At 47.7% G+C, this 21110-nt stretch overlaps 2 protein-coding genes across 4 annotated transcripts in view; both read left to right on the forward strand.

Moving 5' to 3' along the window:
• LOC139109335 (probable serine/threonine-protein kinase dyrk2) overlaps positions 1-21110 on the forward strand; it is a 132733-nt gene that overhangs the window by 51498 nt on the left and 60125 nt on the right. The window lies entirely within an intron of this gene.
• LOC139109339 (uncharacterized) lies at positions 7968-19831 on the forward strand. Of its 2 annotated transcripts, none has more exons than XM_070668320.1 (2): positions 7968-8810; positions 18994-19831. In XM_070668320.1, exon 2 carries the CDS (start codon positions 19392-19394, stop codon positions 19698-19700), a length of 309 nt encoding a protein of 102 aa, XP_070524421.1. In that variant the 5' UTR covers positions 7968-8810; positions 18994-19391; the 3' UTR covers positions 19701-19831. The 2 variants fall into 2 exon arrangements, with proteins under 2 accessions (XP_070524421.1, XP_070524422.1); XM_070668321.1 differs by having other exon boundaries at positions 7968-8440.

A 21110-nucleotide genomic window follows, 5' to 3' on the forward strand; every position in this document is an offset into this window, starting at 1 on the left:
GGCGCGGAGCGCGAACGCTGAAAGCACGTCCGGAGAACGGGGCTCGATGGGACGAACGAGTTTTCGATCGGGCGCGAATGGCGATAGAAGGAAAATTATAACAAATGATGCTGCAAGAATGTCTTTAAACATCTCCCCGGCGACGATATTTCTAAAAGCTTTCCGATACGTCGAAATTTCCTTCGGCGCGCCTCGACGAATTCCATTATACACCTCGTTGCGAAGAAACATTTTAAAATAAATACCTCTGACATGGATTGTCACGAAGGGGAATTATCCTCGCGGTTGTCGCGAGGTACGGAATAAACGTTATCGTCGCGACTGACGTGTGTCGCGTTAAAAAAAAAGAAAAATGTCGCGTATTAAGTCCTGTGACGGGCGAGAATGTATCTATGGCGGGAACATCTCTCGGCGACAATAGAAAAATACCGTGCTCGCGAGGATAGGCATCCGGACCCGGCCTTTGAGAGGCACTTGATGTTGAATCACCCTGTAGCGTCCAGGAGGGAGACGGGGCCATCTATAAGATAGAAGCCACGAGATAGGCCCCTGACGGTGATATCTCACGGTGAGATCTTCAAGCCCGGCCGTGTCTGTCGTAGCGTCGAACCTGGGTGATTTATCATTATTGAAATACGGGCCATTTGAGCCATCGTAGTCCACTCTCGCGCGACATGCGACGTTTCTTCTGCCGGCCCGGGAAGGTCCCTTTTGTACCCCCGCTTCGCGCGCCGTAACTTCGCTTTCCACTCGAAAGTTATTCAAATCGGCCGTGATGATCGCGAGATAAAATCGTCCGCGCCCGGAATCGTCCCTTCCCGTAGGCACTAAATGTCAGAATAATAATACGTTCCACTTAATCACTTTCACGACTAGTAATTAACGGCAATTGGTAATACGAAAAATACGATGCATCTCACCGCTCATTATTGCGTTACGCAAAGTGATATTGATTGAAACAATATCGCGCGGCAAATTGAAAGCTATTTTTAGAACATTTATTTCACTTTTATACAGACGGTATCATCGCGTGTCATCTCGCGAGAAGGTGATATCGCCGCGCGGAGCGAGTCTGCCTCGGAGGGAGTCGAATAAATTTGCAATCGCCCGTTCTCTTTTGCTTTTTTGTTTTTTTTTTCTTTTCTTTTTCCTTTTTTTTTTTCACTGCACGCGCAAGCGATACACGAACAGCGGACATTGCCCATCGCGCCGAAAGGTTGCACCCGCGACGCGTATCGCTATAAATTTTCGTTCTCTTCAGCAACTTTCGCGCGGCCGGCCGCGCGTAAAAGTTTTCGAGATAGCGCCCAGCGACGCGAACCGGTCACGATTTAATGATGTTACGTTGAACGAAATTTATCCCGCGCCTCCGCCTCGCGCGCGCACTCGCCGCCGATCGGAGCTTGCGATAAGCCCGGCTCTCCCCCGTTCCTCTCCTTCTTTTTTTGTCCCGCGGGCATCGATCTGAAATTGCTCGTTGCGAGCGCTAATTGTAACGGTGTCTTTTATAATACATCGCCTCGGCGCGATTACGAACGACCGGCTGGCGAAATCGTTTATCACTGAGCGACGAGGAGACACGAGCGGAATTAGATTCGGTGAGGAAACGGGTTGAGAGAGGCAAATCGCGAATCGGAATCTTCCCGGGATCCTCGGAGAAGCGCGGCTTCCGCGCCCTTCCTCTTTCTTTTTCACTCTCTATATCTTTCTTTCTCGCCTCGTTCCTCCCCTGCCCCTCTTCTCGAAATAAAGTTTCTTTTTGTCAACACAGATGGTGGCCGAATGCACTTCGGCGCAAACCGGATCCGGGCACATGGCATTACTCTACGTCTCGAAGATAACGCCACGAGCGAGCGAGCGGATTCCGGTTTGCGCCGCTATGTTCTACGGCCGCCGGCAGCGGTCCAACTTTTGGTCACCGCTTTTAATTAATTACTGATTAATTAGGTAATTATCTCGCGTCTCCTCCAAGTTCATCAGCGAACCACGCAACGTAACACCATCGTTTTTCATTGTTTTTTTTTTTTTTTTTCTGTTATCGGCGCGAGCAGAAATTTATTAACAACTCGCGCGATGCGTGCACGTTCGTACGAAGAGGATATCTCGACGCGGCATCTCCCGGGAGGATGCGTTCGTGACACCCTCCAGGCAGCTCTGTTAGAGAGTCGCTGGCGCGGACGATACAGTATATTTCTCCGATTTTTGCCAAGCCCTTCCACCTCCGAGCGATCAAATAAGATTATTACGTTCGCGGAGGCTGTAACGTCGGGAACGGACGTGCCCGGCTGATCGAAACGCCAGCGTCTCGCGCGAACGAGCCTCCGAGGAAATTTTTTTTAGAGCGCGCTTAGCGCGCTAATGAACTGACAAACGACGGCTACCCCCGAGTTCCGGTTATTATCGCAGGGGAATTGCCGCGGCACGGAAGACAATGGACTCGAACGACCGATCTCAAACCCCTTTTTACGTTGAACGCGTATTAAGTGCATCGCGGCCTCGTCCCGTAAAAATGAGAGAGAGCGGAGGGCACCTAGACCTTGAAGAAATTACACTCGATAGTTGCCTTGCCATTTACAACACTCGGATGATCCTCGTAACGTTCTATTTTCCTTCATTTACTAAACGAAGATCGTACCGCGTGATGTCACAAGTAAAAATTACCAGAACTTCGGTGCAAGTAGGAAAGCAATAAATGTTGATACAATATTTTCAAAAACCTTTTTATTTTATTAAGAAAATTATTATGTACATTTTGGTGTCGATCACGTTATCTCTGCTTTATTCCTAGTTGCAAATTGTTCGTCCGAGATAACGTGGCTTTTACCATTGCGGGTGCAGTAGGTTTCTGCAGTTCGTATCGTTATCTACGAGATAAGTCCTGCTTTACCGAGCCGGATAGTCGCGTTGCATTCGACAAACACTTCGTGAAGAGGACAGCACTAATATTTTTTACGGGCCTCTCGTATTTTAGTCAGTATTTAGTCTCTTGTATTATTATTTTTATATCTAACTACATATTTATATTAAAAATTTAATATTTTTTTTTTATCCAAAATATCTTTTAACATTCGCATTCGTTGACGTCTACGTTACATATTTTCTAAATAAAGCTTTGCCAATATTTGAAAAAAAAAAAAAATATATAAAGAATAAAGCGTAATCAAAGACAAATAAAACTAAGATTTTAATTATGATACAAATAAAAATAAAAATACAGTTGAGTTATTTTAGGAAAATACAATCGAGCGCCGTATTAATTGAATAATTCACTACCGTGGGAGGTGCCTTCGGCGGATGTTTGCACAAGCGCGAACTGTCCGCGGATGCAAAAGGGCAGGCCGTGCTTCGACTCACTTTTCTGAATAGCTCCATATTTCATCGCCGCTTGTATAACGGGGCGTATTCATTCGCGCGAGTGAAGAAGATGGGTGACGGGTGATAAATGCGCGTCGTATCTGATCGACGTATAAGTAAATGAAATGTAATTGCGCGAAATATTCGTCCGAGCGGCAACGATTCGTAAAACGTGCTAAACCCGCGGTGCTCTCCACAGTTTCTTCTTCCACCTCGTCTTCGGCGGTCAATCGCGCCGTCGAGGTCGTTTACGCTTCGGGAATGCGGGTGCACGACTCCTAGGCCGTGGCATTCGCGCGAGCCGCGCTCGATCGGCGGAATTTAGATTCCCGGCAGAATCGCGCCCAACGTATTTTTTTTTCTTCTTTTTCTTTTCTTTTTTTTTTTTTCTTCTTTTTTCGTATCGCCGTTAACGTCGTCGCCATGCTAAACGCTCCCTCTTCCTCCGCGGCTTAACTGTAATACGGATTCCGTCGCGCATCCAAAGAAAATCCCTGGCAGCTGATCTCGGGGCTCGTAAGTCAGCGGTCTGGCATCCGCTTCATTTCGGGCACAAGCCAACTGCAAATAAACAATGTAGAGGAAACGCACAAGGATATATCGAAGGGGGACGTTTATGTGAGTTTTTATTGCATAAATTTACTGCAATTCGTCTTTACATATATTTTTTTCTTTTTTTTTTTTTTTTTTTCTCTTCTGTAGTATACGTTTTTACATGGACTTGTGTAATAAATATTTGTACGGATGAATACTTTTGCCGGATTGAGCAAACTGCCGGAGAAAGAACTCTCTTCTTTTTTACGCAACTTCGAAAACAAGTTTTACGTGCAGAAGCGGAACTTTGTTGAACGAGATATTAACCGTTTTTTCAATTATTTTCTGCTATCTTTTAGATAGCCTCATTATTCCGTTCTCATTGAACACATAATGTTACGCTCAATAGGCATTTATTAAAAAAAAAAGACAAGATTTTTATATCCAATCCGATCGTGAGCAGAAATAACTGGATTCTGTTACATTTGCTTCGAATTAATGACAATTCCGCGAATATCAAAACAACAGGAAATTTTACCTTAATATAATCATTATTATTATAATCATCATGCAATAATTTTAACTTTACGATATATCGTTCGTTAAACAACACATTTAATATGGAAAAAAAAAAAAAAGTCAACAATCGAACGGCTCGCGAAGCGTGTATCTGTTTCGTTGATTACCAATTTGTGTTAGTTTAATACTTTGGGATATTAAATATCCCGAAATGTGGGCGACATAAGTGTAATCCCAGTGTCTGCATGAATGACATTTAAAGTAAACTCGCCGACTGCGAGAGCTCCGTGCAATCAGCGATCTCGTTAATACGAGAAAGCCCCGGCGCTCGCGGGCCGTTCTGGGGTGGATGCAAAGTTTCCGGATGCTTAGGATTTAATATTTTCATGGAACTCATTTGAGACGCTTGGCGCTCCAGTTTCCGCCTTCGTTGCGCCGCAAGTATACGGCCGCGTCGGAACGAAACTTGGCGAGTAGGCCGTAACGACGTAATGCGGTCTAATAACGCGACAGTTTGATAAGAGTTTCAAGCTGAAAGGCCCATTGCAACGGACGCATTCCGCCGCGGTGGTCCCGCGGCCGTTATCCTCTCCGCGCAATCAGAAGTAACTTCGGCGGTTTAATTTAGAAACGTTATGACTTTCAAGAAGTGCATTACGTCGCAATAAATTCCGCGTTCTCAAAGTGGCGCACCGTCGAGGGATGTTAAGGGCTGGGTAATTAAAAGCACGAAGAAATTGCGAGGCGATGCTTTCAAGCTGATGCACGTACAATTGACGCGACTCGCTCGAGTCATCTATTATCATTCTGCCTCTCTCTCTCTCTCTTTCTCATATTAGATTAAACGCTTGCGCTGCGTCTTACGTTTAAATTATGCTCGTAGGCTCGCGTCGCGACGCTCGTCACGTGCGCCCTGCATCCACGAGCCGCCTCGCGAGATCGAAATAATTATGCGACAAGGGAGCAGGAAGTGCAATCGTACCGAGGCATGAGGATGTAATACGACACCGACGCGACGATGAAGCGTCTCTTTGTATCTACGGCGCGGGGTGCACACGTTCGACGCTCGGGCTCGCACGCTCGAATGTCATCGGTAATCACGATACGTCAGGCGTGCCGCGTCGGTCGTGTCGCCTGTCCGTTTTCGAGCCCGCCGCGATATGCGGAACTTCTTTCAGCAATAATTCGCAACGTGATTGCGAGCCGGGCACGGCGACGATATCCGTACGCCGTGTGTAATCAGATAACGGGCTTGACAGCGGGAGTCGAGAGGAATCGACCCTCGTCATGTAACGACGCTTTTTCCGTTGGCTGTCGATCGTTTAACGAATGAAACTCGATGCGACAATGCGAGAATCCGAAAGGAGAAGAGTAAAGCGCAGAGATAATTGCAACTATCTTTTTTTTTTTTTTTTCCTAGAGTTACCCATCCGAACTGTTATATATATATATATATTCGTTTTTAATTGACATTTGCAAAATAATAACGTATTAAATAATCTTTCGTGACGCCTTTACAATTATACGCTTATAATACGCTCTTGCGCATTAACAAAGTAGAAATCGCTTGGAATAATAACGTTGCACCACGTCGTACGCCCTAAGGGACGCGCCCTGGCATCCCCGGGCGACGCTTTATTCGAGGCAGGAGTTCATGGTAACGCAGTGTAGAAACTTGCGGATATGGGCGGGCGTTAATTAGCATTTTCCTAACAAATAGACCAAAGGCTTCGTCCCACGCTGCCGCGGGCAGCGCGCCGGCGAACGCGCCGTTCCGATATATGTAATCAGAAAATTGGCAATCTATTTATCTTCGGATTTGTTTTACGTCGGGTCGCGCGCGCGCGCGCTTGTTTGCATCAAAGCACGCTTAATTGATCGCCGCTGCAGGACGGAAGAAATAACTGCGGCCGCATCACGGGCTGCGTATCGCGCGTATCGATCTCCGCGTGCAAACGCCGACCAAGCGTAACGCGTAGTCGAAAGTCGAATATCGGTGACACCCCGGGCGTTCCCTGAGGTACACTTCCGCGACGCGAAGCACCACCGGATGTTCTCACGAACTTGCGGAAAAGTTCCGTCCGTAGTCGACATCCGCGGCTCGAAACGATTTAAATGAGACGCGCGAGCGCGTGCAGACTCGGGGGATTTTATGAGGGACACGTGTTTGATATTCTATTATTTCGGTTTATTCGAAGAGCCGCTAGTATTTAATACAGCTGATACCGTTACAGGTTACCTGCAGTCCCCGGGTGCGATATAGCTCCTGAAAAATCTACGCTTCGTATCTTATTTCTTATTAAGTAGCACGCGTTCGAAAGTCTTGTGCAACAGTCCGAAACGCGTGGACACGTTATCGATTTTGTTGATACGCCGCGCGGCTGGAACGTAGAGGCGTTTTCCAAGGCGCGTTCCCACAGGAGTCCGTGTAAAAATTTCTCTTATCGCAAAAACCTGTTCTCGCGGAAAAACGGCCGGAATAAAAGCCCGAATGACTCCGGAGAGCGCATGACGGTGCTGATTAAAAGCGAAGGATGACTTTGCGTAGCGCATCGCGAGTTTACGATCTATATATCTTCTCCCTTTTACTTCTTTCTTACTAGCAGCGCGATAATATACGCTCAGGCGACACTTTATAGTTCATCATGTTCCTTCGGTCTGTCTTTCAAATTGTGATCGCCGTCATCCCGCATGATTCGTAATTTGCTCGTAAAGGACTTGCGCGAAACGCGAGAATTTTAATTTGGAAATTAAAATTCCGTACCGTAAAAAGTCGAAAAAGATGGAATTTTTCAATAGAAAAAATTTAACGAGTTCGGGAAACTATGGTAGCCCTTGCGAGTGCCCGCATTTCGTGTTTTTGTAAAAGCAAAGAAAAAAAAGAATCTTTTACTTTGAAAACGAGCATGACGTAAATGACGAGTCATCCCTAAATGGAATACCTGTAGGAGACCCTGTGTGGGAAATTCCACGGGCGGGCAAATATTTATGAGTCTGTATAGGATACGCCGTGAAAATGTATCCTACCCTCAATATCGCCGAGACAGAAATTGCCGTCCGCGAGGGGCGGTAACAAAATTTACTCAGCTTCGGTCCTCCGGCAGTATCCTCGACCCCGGTGGATAATACGAGTGGGAGGTCGACGGAGATGCGTGGACGATCAGGTAAGGGTTGCCGAAGAGAAACAGGGTGGCCAAGCGCGCGACCGACATCGACTTCTTTCGCGCCGGTTTCCCCGTCGCGAGTCGGGTCACGAACACGAGGGAAAACACAGCGGGGTGAGAGAGACAAAAAAAGGAACGGTGGGCGCGGATGTAGTCGACAGGATAGGCGAGGTGGCGGGCGCGGGTGGAGAACACACGACCGGGAGAGGGGAGGGCGGCTGGTGTGTGTATCCGTCGCGTCGAGGGTGGAGAAGGACCTGCGCGCGAATTTCCCGCGTTCGCCCAACTCATATTGATCCCACCCCGGCGAGAACTCCCTCGTTCTGGGGGGTAGGGGCGGCGCGGGGCGCAAGGAGGCCCGGCAAGGGTGGTTCGTCGGCGTATAACGCCGGGTCGGGTGTGCGAGCGAGCGAGCGAGCGAGCAAGCAAACGAACGAACGGGAGACGACGGAGGGTGAGTCGCGGAATCGCGGGCGCGCTCCGAGGGGTGGTCCAGCGCGCGTCGGAGTCGCCGTGCTCTCCGATCGGGATTCGCGAACGTGTCCTCGCCGTCGCCGCCGTTACTATTGTGTGCGTCGCGCTGTCGCGGCTCTCGTCGCGTTGTTCTTACAAGGGGAGTCAACCCGCGCGTCGTTCGCCAGTGCGCGCAATCGTTGCCTAGAGTCCTTCGAAACCTGTACGCGCGCGTCAAGTGAAAAGAAGTTTCGGGAGAAGTTGTCAACGTGGGAAATTGGAGAAAGTCAAGCGACAAAAGTGCGCGGGTGTGCGAAATCGGTCGACGACATCGTCGCTTCGGCCGCGGCGAGCCGATTGTCGCGACGGCATCGTTTACGTGGTGCCAATGAGACTCGGCCTCACATTTTTAAAGAGTAATTAAATAGGGAAGAAGAAACGTGAACGTCGTCAAGCGAATCTCATACGAGACTGACCCCTAACTGCTGGCCTCGATTTACGATCGGCGCCGCGACGTAGCTTTGCGAGAAACCATCGCCGGCGGGAAAGTGCATAAACCACGAGTGCGAAACCACTTAACAGGGTCCTCCGTGCTCTTTTTTTTTTTTTTTTTCCTTCTCCATTGTCCATTTTATTACCATTTTATGTCGAAGACGAGACCAACGAGAGAAAGTGTGTAACGTGGAAATCGGCTCGGTAATCGAGTTCGCCAAGTCGGTTTCTGCACCGAGTAAACTCGTTTTAGTTCGCTAATGCGCATCGCACGACGTCGAGGTTCTTTAAAGCGTGAGAAACAAAATTATACTCTTTAAAAGATTAAATATTAAAAAGTAAAAAGAAAATATTAAAGAATAACAGGCTCGATGCACGTTTATATGCAAATACGTTCGTAGGAATTCGCATGCGATGCCTTATCCATTTGGCGACGGACCACGTTTGACTGATTAAATTGTCCGAGAGGCGTGTGCTTCGCTTTGTACTCAAACGGCACGCGTCTCTTGAATGACCTAGACAGAGTAGCTGCGCTGCAAATTAATTCCGCAACTATAGGCATGCCTATTATTGAGAAACAGCAATATGCACGAGGTACGAGAGACTCGTAATTCGACTCGCCAATAATCGATGCGCCCGATTACGGCGATTACATCAAGTTATTCCCGATTGATGGAATAACTGCAGCTTTCCGAGCGAATACTGTTTAGCAGATTAAACGATTATCGCTTTTATTCCCGATCGCATCGCCGACGACATCGCGAAAAACAGTTTTTCCCTCAACGTGGCGGAGTTTATTTTTCCGAAAATACACGCACGTCGGGTTTGCATAACGTCGACTCGATCGCGCGTGTGAGAGACTCGCTCGGTCGACAATCCCGCGATTTACTAACGATCCCGCGTCTATAGCGATCGCGGCTCGTTCGATAGCCGATTCTCGTTGGCCTCGTTTGTCGGTCGAGAGAGGAAAAAAAAAAAAGAAATCAATGTTTCAGGTATATTTAGCTTAGATATATTAATTTATCAAATTATGCTGATTCGCGTGACGCACAATGTAAATTAAGATCCGTAAGTTGAAAATAGAAAATTGCCTTCGCGCCCTTTATAAAAGTTGGCACGAGCATCGATGTGAAACAGAAAGTAAGATTCGGATTTAATGAGTCATGATGTGATATGATACTTCAAACGGCGTTCTTTGCTTTTGCAAAATACACTCCCGACCGCATAAAGCCTTTCATCGTCGCGTTATAATCACTGTATTTACCGCTAGCTAGTAAATTGCACGCACAAGATATCCGCAGTTTTTGTTGGGCGCAACTGAGAGCGAAGTTTTATTAAGTACTAATACAAATGCTGTATTAACAATTAAACCGATTAAACGCGTATCGCGCGCTTAATTCCGCGTCTAATTACAAACGGATTATGGATCTGTCATTAAGGGATCTTTAATGAATCGTCCGTAATCCATCCGAGCCTCCGAACTTACCTGCCGACATGGCAAATTGAAGCTTCGCTGCAATTAGTAACGTAATTAATAATCGCATTATTACATCTCTAGATTTACATGTTGATAAAACACCGAGAAGCGCGTACGGAGTTACGTTTCTGAAACGACTCAATCGATCGCTTTTAGCGCTGCGAACAGATTAAATACCGCCGGGAATATCTCGCGATTCGTGTCCGGCGTTACGCATTCCGATCAAATTTCGATTGCGCGATCTAAATACTTTTTACGGAATAATACGGAAAAGTGTGCTTTGGCGAATTCTCGGCGTAATTTCCCGGCCGAATGCTTTCTCGGGAATTATTTCGCGAGTACGCCCAGCGTGTTACGGTACGTTCTCGTAAAATCGACACGGGACACACGTTGCTTCCAGCGAGACGGTCGGGGGTTTCGCCCTCGACGAGGATCGATCGGTCGCCCGCGTCGTCGTCGGCATCTCGCTCTCGGAACAACTTAATACCCGGAATCTTGTAGCGCGTGTAGGCCCGGGCAACAAGCCCGCTCGTAAATACGCTCGAGAAACGCGTAAAAGTCCGAGGGGGCCCCTACGTGACGTCCGCGATAAAGAGCGCCCAGGTGGCGAACGACCGGGTGACTCAGACGGACCCATTGCGAGAAGGAAAGCGCAGATATCCGCGAGTGCGCCGATATTTATTCGTTCGGAAAGAGTTGCGAGAATTTTTCGAAACCTAGCAAGCGCCGTAATATTAATATTTTATCGCGTACGTTCAATCAATTTTTCATAAAAAAAAGAAAAGATTAGCAACGGATGAAATTTTTATTTCACAAACCTTCGTCAGCTGGGAGAAGAATATATACGATAACGGGATCTTAAAACACGTATTTAATTGATGAGGCTTCCGGGGAGACAATTAAAGTGTTAACCCTTGCCTTGCGTAAAGTGAATCATTCGTGGCTATATTGTTATATTTGGACAGGCGTTTCGGATCGCTTTAATTAAGCGTCAGTTATTAAATATCCGTGAGAAAGTTAGTAGAGGTATACCGTGCGATTAAAATTCATAGCGATGTCTGGTAGACGCGCGGCGATGCTGAATACTGTTATATTACGTTCGAGAAAGAAGTGCTTTTAAAAAATGGTATTTAAATTCCGTTTAAACGAGTGACTCAGAATACAGGGGATAACAATTTTTATAACAATGCTCGACGAATATAGGATTATAGAACTCTCGTGCTTGCGATAGAACAAAATTTCTCTTTGTACCGAAAGTTTATATATAAATTTAATTTTATCTCTTTGTGGTCTGATTGTATTGTTAATGACGTTTTTGTCAGCTAAATTTTAATAGAGTCCGAAGCGGACCCGGTCGTGGATGAGAAAAAAGAGAGATCGGGAGAACGTTTCACGCACACATCGGCCGAAAACATGCACGTTGAACGCAACGTCGTGGTAAATCATTAACCGGGGGTGTTTATTGGGCATGCTTGAGCAAATCCCGGTCGGTGGTTTGATTTATTGTCCGACATCGATGCCGATCGGTTGTGACTACGCGAATCGGGTGCAACAGGCGGACTTGATACGGAAGTTCAAAGGGGACGGAATTTAGGCGTGAGATCGACGTGGGCGCGAGTAGTTCCGTGGGAAGATGAAAAAGTACGACACGAAAGGGCGCGTACTTTGAGCAAGCGTTGGTTTGCCATCGTAAAATTAAAAGCGAGAAATTAAACATTTTATTGTCTGATATATTTCTACTTCAGCTCGAGTTTCACGTCGAAGAATCACTTAAATCTAAAGAATATCCGTCGTGAAAGAGGCGCTCTCTCTCTTTCTTTCTTTCTTTCTCTCTTTCTGCGTCAAGACCCTGACAGCTTAAGTGTAAAAGAGAAAAAGAAGACGAAGAGGAGAAAGAAAAGAAAAAAAAAAACTGCCAGGGGTATGCATTACATGCGGCAGTGACATCAATTCTTCACCCGGTCCCATTTTCCGATCAGAACTCCACAGGTTACGCGATGTAAATCAGGCCAGCACGCCGCCCGTCGTTCGCGGTATTGAAGCTCTATGTACGGCACGAAGTAAACTGCCACGGTCGTAGGCTATCTCCATTCTTCCTTGACATGTGTGCGCGATAAAGTGCATGCGATGGTTGTCCTTACACTGTTCGCGTGGAATCGCGTTTAAGCCGGACGTGTCTTGCGTCAACTGTTCCATATTCGCGTTATTATCGCTTTTTTTTTTATTATTATTTTTTTCTTTTTTTAATTCTTCCGTTATAGTAACATGAATTTTAATTGAATCGGACTGTAGAAACAAGAATCGTTTAATCTCCCCGTCGCGTATATAAACGGTCTCTCGCGAGTTCCCGGAATTTGTGAAAAATGCAATCCAGAGAATTTTCATCGGACGCGCGCGCAGGTCTCGCCGGGCTTTTCTGCGGGATCCACCATAATCCCTTCACGTGCTGCAAATGGGTGCAGTTTGTCCTCGCCGTTTCGTGACGCTCTATCGTTCCCCGCTCGCGCATTATATCCCGCGAGTAGCTTCCGAGGATAAAGTTTATTTAAACTGACCTCGCGGCGTTAATTAATAAAGAGAGGAGCGGAGTCAGCGGGAATGACTCCTGAGTATTCCCAGCCGCAATGGTCCGCCGGCTCGCAACTATCGCGAGACGCAAGTCGTAAAGCATCGAAATACACCTTCAAGGCCGCGACCAGTCGTTTCAGTCAATCGCGAGCCGAGCCGCTTCGCCGGAATCGATAAATCCTCTCGCGCAATCGGGATGCGGCAGTTATCGCGAGCGAATGTTCGCCGGTAATTGTCAGACTCGCGCCTGGATATAAACTGCGGTGTGTTTACTGCTTCCCCAACTGCCTCCGAACGCTCGCACCTCCGCAAAAATCGCACGCGGTAATAAGCCTTTCTTCTCTCGAACCGCGGGACGCAAAAATTTTTTATTTTTTTTTTTTAATAATTATTTTACTGAATATTTTATATCATTGTTATCGGGACGACGAAAAGTTGCGCGCTCGCGCGCGCTGCTGCACGTAACTCCAACGTTGCTCGATAAACCCGACATTGTTATCTTCAATTCAGTTCGATATCTTTTTGCTGCATTATCGTCGGATAAACAATATCTATGGCATTATAAGCGAGCGATGCGCGCCCGTTACTGTCGAGCTCGGTGGTATATTGCACGCAATAAAAATGGTTTCACGTCTGATGGATTTTCTCAACGTTTACAAATATGGTTCATAAATCGAGGATGGAATTGAATTCCGCGGATGCGGTCTGCGATTTTTCCGAACGCCACTTCGATTCCGTCTAATGCCCGCTGCGTGTCTCCCCTGGGACGATTTCGCACCAATTTCTTCCGCCCGAGCGCCGCGGGCACTTATTCGAGACAGCTCGTCCCATCTTATCAGCGTTATCGACGCTCGAATTGCGCCCACGCTTGATTATCCAAGGTCTCGGAAAAATATTCTCTCGAATAGTTGACCTTTTTCCGGATAAATCACCCACCGTCCTTTTTCTCCCTTGGCGGCAACTTATCCGGGGTAACATTTCAGATACATTTTATCGACCGTCTTCTTAATTAATTTAATATCGAAGATAACAATTTAACGAACGTGACATTTTGCCGCGGAGCTCGCGATACAACGAGTCAATTGTCGCTTAGCGCACGCCGCACTCACCGAGGGGAGAAAATCTGAAATAGGTCATATCCTTCGGCGAAAATAGACTCGGTCTCGAAAGGGTTGTTGGGTGCGCCCGAAGGTTACCGACACGCCGTCTAAAACGGCTCGCCTCTAGGCTCGCCGCGGGGATAAAAGCACGAAGGATTCGCGGCGGTTTATAGATAGCCGGGACGGATAAGAGAGTAAACGGCGCGGCCTCATGGAGTTCGTTATTGCCCGATTATCGTTGTTCCCGGCCTAATCTCGCCGCAGCCAGCAGCCACCCCGCAGCAGCGGTAACGGCGGCGGCGGTGGCGGCAACGGCTTTTGCACTTAGCACTTACGTGGCGGCTAGGCATTATGCGGTAATAACGAGCGACCCCCATCACGTAACCTCACTTAAGCGCCGAGTCGCTGCCGCGCGGTATTGGAAAAGGGCGCAGGGAAAGGGGGCGAAAAAAAAAAAAAATTAAGAGAACGCTGCGCGACCGACCTCCGCCCATCGTTACCGGATCCACGTCGCGTTACGGCCGGCCAGCTCCTTGGCCCTTTCTTTTTCCCCCTTGCCCCTTTCAAACCGCACTCGTGTTTATCCGCGAGCGCTAATAGAAAGCGCACACCGTCACCGTCGTTCCCTCCCTTGTATATTCCCTTCATTAATATCGATGTTTCGTGCAATGCCAACATTAATCGCGTAATCGAGCCCCGTCTTGGCTCGAGTGTATTATACGCGGATTATAACTGGTGGCCCTCGGCTCTGCTATCACGCGATTTTGATCGCCGGCTTTTAAGGGCTTTCCCGGCGGAAACACGGGGAATGGAGTTGCGTCTCTCGATACTGCAATTTCGCGAAATCACGGTGCGTCGTGAATAGAACACCGATCGCCTCGACTCGCTCTCTCGGTCCGCGCGAGCGGTTAATTAGAAATTAACGACAAACGTTCTGCATACGCGAAAAGGGTCTACCGCGAAGACACTTCCGCGCGCTCGCGAACATGATGAATTTCTCTTCGCGTCGTAATTTATGTTTTTTTATTTTATTTTATTATTATTATTATTATTTATTACTTTTTTTTTTTTTGAAGCCTCGCTCGTTCAACTGTTGCACAACGTGGGAGCGGTCGCGCGGTGTACCGAGAAACGTATTTAAGGATACGGCAGTAAGGAGACGTCGCATAACTTCGAATTATCACTGTACATAATTGCCCGAGCGAGCAAGCAATTTAGCGGTACCACCAGTCCCGAGATATGACGGGGCCGCATCGCGGCATACCATCTTAAATAGCCCGGCACTTTATAGATGTCTGTTAATAAACTTCATTATACTGCTGCACTTAATTGATTAACGAGAAACTACGAGGCGGTGCCGCGCGCGAGAAAGGCCGAAGGTACGCCGGACGTTTCGCGCGTGAAGGAACGGCTGGCCCTAGCGGGACCGTGAAAAAACGAGCGAAATCGCATTAATTAAACCCACAATATAGATTCGGCCTCCGCGGCGCTCGTCTTTTTTTTTTTATTTTTTTTATTTTTAACCACTGCGCTTTTCTTGCGCCCCCGTGTAAACGCACCGCGTATCGTACCGCGCGCGTGTTCTTCTCATTCGCAATTTCCACTCGCGATTGTTATGCAAAATGAAATACAGAATACGGCAATTAAATTTTTCATACTCGCTCGCGGTTTTCAATTCCGTCGCTGAGCGGCAGAGCTGCGTGGAATAGTCGTGGCGATATCTTCCTTTGCTTATTTTCTAATGGGGAGGATCGTATCCTCGCAACGAGTTTTCGCGTTCCCCGGAGATTAACGGCAACGGTAAGACCGAACGCCGGCAATATCGGCAAACAGTTTCCCGCCATTAAGCGCGAGCTCGCTCTCTCTCTCTTTCTCTCTTTCTCTCGCAATGACTTCTACCGCGATCCGACCGCCGATGCCCGGGCTGGGAGTGAACTTCCGGCATTTTTGCGCGAGTACACGCGTACTCATCTGTAATCTCCACGCCCTTTAATTATCCGCAGCTTGACGCCGAGCAGTTACGGCAAATAGTAACGTTGTCATTACGGCTACGAAGAACGAACGAGGCTACCGAGGCTTCTCTCTTTCTCTCTTCCTTGTCTTTTTCCTTCTCCGCCTCGTCTTCTTCTTCCTCTTTTTCTTATTGCGACCCTCGCCGCCTTCCTCACCACTCGCGACGATATAGAGGTCGTGGCTTAAACGCCGCCGAGAGTCATTGTCCATCGCCCGGTTCAAGATCCGTTCCGCGAAACGCACGATACCGAGTCGAAGTCGCCGCTCCTCCGCGCGATCAAGTTCCCGCGATTGCACGCCGCCGAAGCGTTTCGGATCCTCGGAGCGTGCTCTCGCGGGGCTCGTGAATTTTGGAAAATTCCCTCCAATGAGATTCGAATAACGAATAATTCTATCGTACGACTTCACCTAGACCCATTACTTTATCAGCGGTAATAAAACCGTCGCTTGTCTCGGGGCCCTAGCCTGTAAAGTGGTATTAAGCAGCAGCTTTAAGTAATCTCAGCGGTATCCAACGAGAGGACCTATTCGTACGACTCTCGGGGTCCTTTGTTCGCGACTGGATGCCGCGGGATCGCGGTGATTTTACGAGCTAGTTGACGATACCGGTCAAACAATCGTTTCTCTCAGTGCCTAACGTAGTTAAATACGCGAACAATGTGTCACCCGTCCCGTAGATACCGGGCGCAAAGTACCGTCATTGAAACAATGAGGGAGAGGTAAACGCTCCGCAGTGTCCAGGACGCTGATCTTTCTCGCCGAAGGACCGGCAGTTCGTGGGCGTTCTGACGTTCTAATAGCTTTTAATGTCCCGCCAACGTGATTTAGGTGTGCACCGCTGGCCCCCGATTTTACACAAAGGATCTCGACGGTGCACTGACCGTCCTTTCGAGAGGCAAGACCCCAGACTGGCTCGGCGGCAGCGCCCTTGAAATTCCTCCCGCGAATACCTGCGGCTGCAACTTTTGGCCCGCGCGCGTGCATAAAGTAAGATAAAGCTCCGTAAAATGAGCGTAACTTCCCCTCCCTCCTTTTTACACGGAGCGACAAACCGCGGTCGCGCGGCGGATTTTGCGCGGCGCGTATCCGTAATTCTCTTCGCCGCTTAGATTTGTGTGAATTTTTTAAAGGCTTTGCGAAATGCTTCAATCCGCGATCAAGCGGATTTTTTTTCTCTTTCTCTCCACTCTCTTTTTTTCTCTTTTTAAATTTTTCGCCGGCCGCACACCGTTCATTCTTCTGTCTCGCTCGTTGGTCAACCAGGACCAGCCCCACTGCGAAGCTGTCACGTCGAATCGTGCCTGAAAAGAGGCTTCATCTTTCTACGAATTTCATCTATATTTTTTATACCCGGTTTTTCAATTTGCAAAATCCGCCGTGAAATCAAGATAAAGTCAAACCGTCATATAGAAAACCAAATAGGAGGCGAATCAAGAAATTGAAAAAAAATTTTATTAAAAAAAGGAAAATAAAAAAAAATAACGGCAATATCTATTTTATATAAAAAAAAATAAAACCGGTAGAAAACGTAACGTACGAATTTTTTCACCCGTCGAGGAAAGGGGGCCGTTTGACCTTTTCTCGCGCTGGATTTCAAAACGTCCATTGCCGCAATTACATCCCGCCGTATCTTTGATACCGTACACCTCGTGTGGTCCTCTTTCCAGCGACATATAGATGACCCGCGTCCACCCACTGATACACGCGAGTCTCTTCGCAGTCTCGGGTTACAGACGGCTCTTTCCCAAAAAAGAGCAACGGGACACGGACACCCCGGGTACGTCCACCTCTTAGGCGCTGTATGCAAATTTCCTTACCTCCTAGCCGGGCGCCGTCAGACGTCGGGAATATGAATCACGCCGCGACGAGAGGCCGCTGCCTCGTAACAGGAAATCCGTCCCCGTGTGCGGCTATCCCACAGGTTCAGACAAAGCCAGATGCGTTCCCCCTTCATCCCCGCCCTTCTGCTTTTTCATCGATCGCTCGCATCCCACGCGGCGCGAAGAAAGCCTTCGGGCTTTCGGTACGTGGGAACTAATATTGAACGCGAAAGGTTTCCAATTAATAATTTCGATAATGTAAAAAAAAAAAAAAAGTAACTGCACACACGTCGTTCGCTCTCGTTCAACCTTCATCATTTTCTCTCCGTGCGCCTCGTGACTTTTTCAAAGCCGAGGCTCAATCTCGGGGAAACAATATCAAACTTTGATCTCGAGAAACACTCTTGATCTTGGTACATAAAGAAACATCTGTATTCAGGCGGGAATATAAAACGAAAATAATGCTGCCAATAACAGTAAACGGAACGTACAGGCTCATAGCTTTTCTTCCTCGTCGGTGACATTTCGCGCGCGGCACTGACGTCAGTCTTCGAGGATGACCAAACCGAGGGGGTCTTAAACTCGAGCGTTTTACTTTCATATACCACTCCGGAAAGGAAATTTATTCGCGGCATATTCCGTTGGAAAGGTTAATGCACGCGCGGTTCGATAAATCGATACATTTATTTTCGCGAAGATGCGGAATACACGTGCAAGCGTATCCGAGGAGCTTCTGGATTCCTCGAGAGAAAAATTGTGGGCGAAGAGGCGCAATCGTAAAATAGATTATTCGCTTGCAATTTACTTTTTCTAGTTCCGCGACCAAATCGTTTACCAAATACGCGAGTAAATCTGTAGAGAGCGCGTAATTAGAATACCGGCCGCAAATTTGCGTTTGCGGTGTTCTTTGCGGCGACAGATAACACAATGAAGCGGTAGTTTGCAGTAGATGCGACGGAATGAACCGTCATTTATCAGCACGTAACGAAGACGGTCACGCGACCTCGTGATTCACGGATAATGACCGTGACGGAGGCCGCATAGCTGCCCCCGTCAATATATGACGCCTAACGTTATTTCCACTTCCTAGACAAAAAACCGTCGTCTCTTGCCACGCTCCCGTTCGTATAAAAAAAAAAGAAATCGCAGATGCAATCGGATCGACATTGCGTGAAAATTAGTAGCGCGTAAAGATACACGTGCGTCATCGAGCAGTAATTTTTTTTTTTACACGCTCCCGAATTTAATTAACAAGATCTCTCTGCACGTTTCTTAAAAGATTATCACGATTATTCGAAAATTTTATATTCCAAGATATTTCGTGGGGCGGGCTTCGTATAATTCTTTGAATTTTCGCTGAGTTACGTCGCGGCGAAATTTCGTACTGTGAATAACATTTTTTTTCTGACAAGTTTTATTGAGACAGCGCTTGATAGGAAGCCAAGAGCGTGCAGGTAATTTACGAGGACCGCGAGAGCTTTAACCAATTGTTATTGCAGTTTGAAATATCTCCGAGTGCGCAACAATACGCGATCGGCGATCTTAATCGCGTTCAAGCGACGAACATTAGTGTGATGGTTCGATGTGATACGAAAACTACCGGCGGATCGAAATTATTCGCGACGTCCTCGAGTGAAACTCGAAGGAGGGAACTCAGAGTCGTCGGCGGAGACGAGTGAGATTTCAATGGCAAGATAGAAATATCTCCAGTCGATCTACATTGGACCAATTACTCCAGATGGAGCACTCGGTTTGTCCCGTAAAACCCGGAGAAGCTGTGGAAATGTTACCTTAGTGAACTCGTCACCGAGACTACTTCAGAGACGATCGAGAAGTGCAGTAACGAGGTTAACTTTTGTGAGATTGGCGATAGAGGAAGACCTCTGTTGTCGCGAAGATGGACGCCCTCGAGCTCCAGGCCGCTTTGGTGAAGCTCGACCCAGCCACCACGGTGACGCCGATCGGCACCACCGTGAAGATAATGCCTCATCACCGCGTCGCCTTCACCGTAAACATCGACGACGAAGACGACGTCGCTTTAGACGACGCAACGCGAAACGACGACGAGAAGTCGCCAATAGAGATGGCGACGTCGGTGTCGAGGAAGACGCCGGGAAACTGCGCGACCGGTTTGACGACGGGCCATCACCAGGCCGGCGGCCAACAGCTGGGTGTCTCCAAGTGCGGGATCGCCGAGATCAGGTGACGCCAGCCACCTTGCTACGGCGTCAACATGATTTACCACACTTATCCGCCGCACCGAGGTAGCAAGCATCACGCTAAGCATCACGCCAAGGAGAAAAGGCATCATCATCATCATACTTTGCACCATCAGCATCACAGAGCTCATGTGGTAAGTCACAGCACTAACCGCGCATTGTCGCGGACAAAGAGACGATGACGATGACGTTGTCGTCGCGCGAAGAGATTTCCCGAGCCATTGTTTGCGCTCGCGAGGTCGTCTGATCGTTTCACCCGGCGCGGGGCGTTCGTTCGAGTAGGTCGTCTTATTAATTTCGGCACGAACGCGACGTGTGAGCAAATTTGATTCGCACATCTTGGGCTAAAAGATTCATCGGATTTTTATATCAGCGGAATGGAAAAAAAATAGCGCACCGCGAGAGAAACAAATTTCCGTGTCGCCGTTCTTTAATAAAAAATTCTATTTTTCCCGGAACAATTTCGCGCCGCCATCCGAATGCTACAAAAGCATTTCGTGCTTCCCATGAAACTCGAAACTCGTCCGAAGGCCTTTATAGAATTCAATAAGAGATGGAAGCGTGTCGTAGTAACTCGTATTTCCGTGGGCCCCTCGAGAAGCCTAACTCGCCGTGGGCACCTGTATAATACATTTCGTTCAAACTGCACTCTCGCTATAAATAAAAAAAACGACTTTGAAAAGATATCGCTGCGCGTTCCCGTGGCGCGAAGAATAAATAATATTTCCTGACGGAATGGACAAATCGCGTGTCCAACGGAGAGATTAAACTCCTACGAAATAATCTCGAAATGCCCGGGCGACTATTTCCCTGGTCCGACCCGAAATCCGTTCGCGCCGATTCGAGACGGCGCAACATTTATTTATCAAAAGTTCCGTCGCGGCGACCCATGAGTGTCCGATAGCAGCGAGTCTACGGTTTAATTAAAACTGATACTTTACGCATGCCGGGGATTACAAATTAAATTTGTATACTCGCATTTCGAGGGAAATTAAAATCGTGATTAAAACCAGCTAAATTGCATGTCAAAATTAATATTTAAGTAGATGCTTGCGTAGTTTATGTTAATACGAAAGCATCGCTGTGGCGCGTCTCGCGATAGTGCTGCAAATTAAACGTTCTTCCGCGCGGCCTGCTCGCCGACATATCGTACGCATATTTTTTTTTTTTTTTTATCTATCGAACATACCCATTGTCTGTACCATGCTCGTGCAGCGAGCCGTGCGTTTCCTTTATGAATTTTTCTCGCGCAACGGTTCCTCAACGGTGACGAATGTGTATCACCGAGTCAGCGGACAATGCGACACGCTCTGGCTAGCGTTCTGTTCTCTGGCTTCGCAAACATTAGCCCGGTAATGCATGAAGACGAGCCGCGTTCCGCGACGAGAGACATACGG

This window comes from Cardiocondyla obscurior, linkage group LG17 (genome assembly GCF_019399895.1).
Source record: "Cardiocondyla obscurior isolate alpha-2009 linkage group LG17, Cobs3.1, whole genome shotgun sequence".
Lineage (NCBI taxonomy): Eukaryota > Metazoa > Arthropoda > Insecta > Hymenoptera > Formicidae > Cardiocondyla > Cardiocondyla obscurior.

Coding starts and splice junctions, on each gene's coding strand:
- LOC139109339 (XM_070668320.1), top strand. CDS start 19,392: ATGGACGCCCTCGAGCTCCAGGCCGCTTTGGTGAAGCTCGACCCAGCC.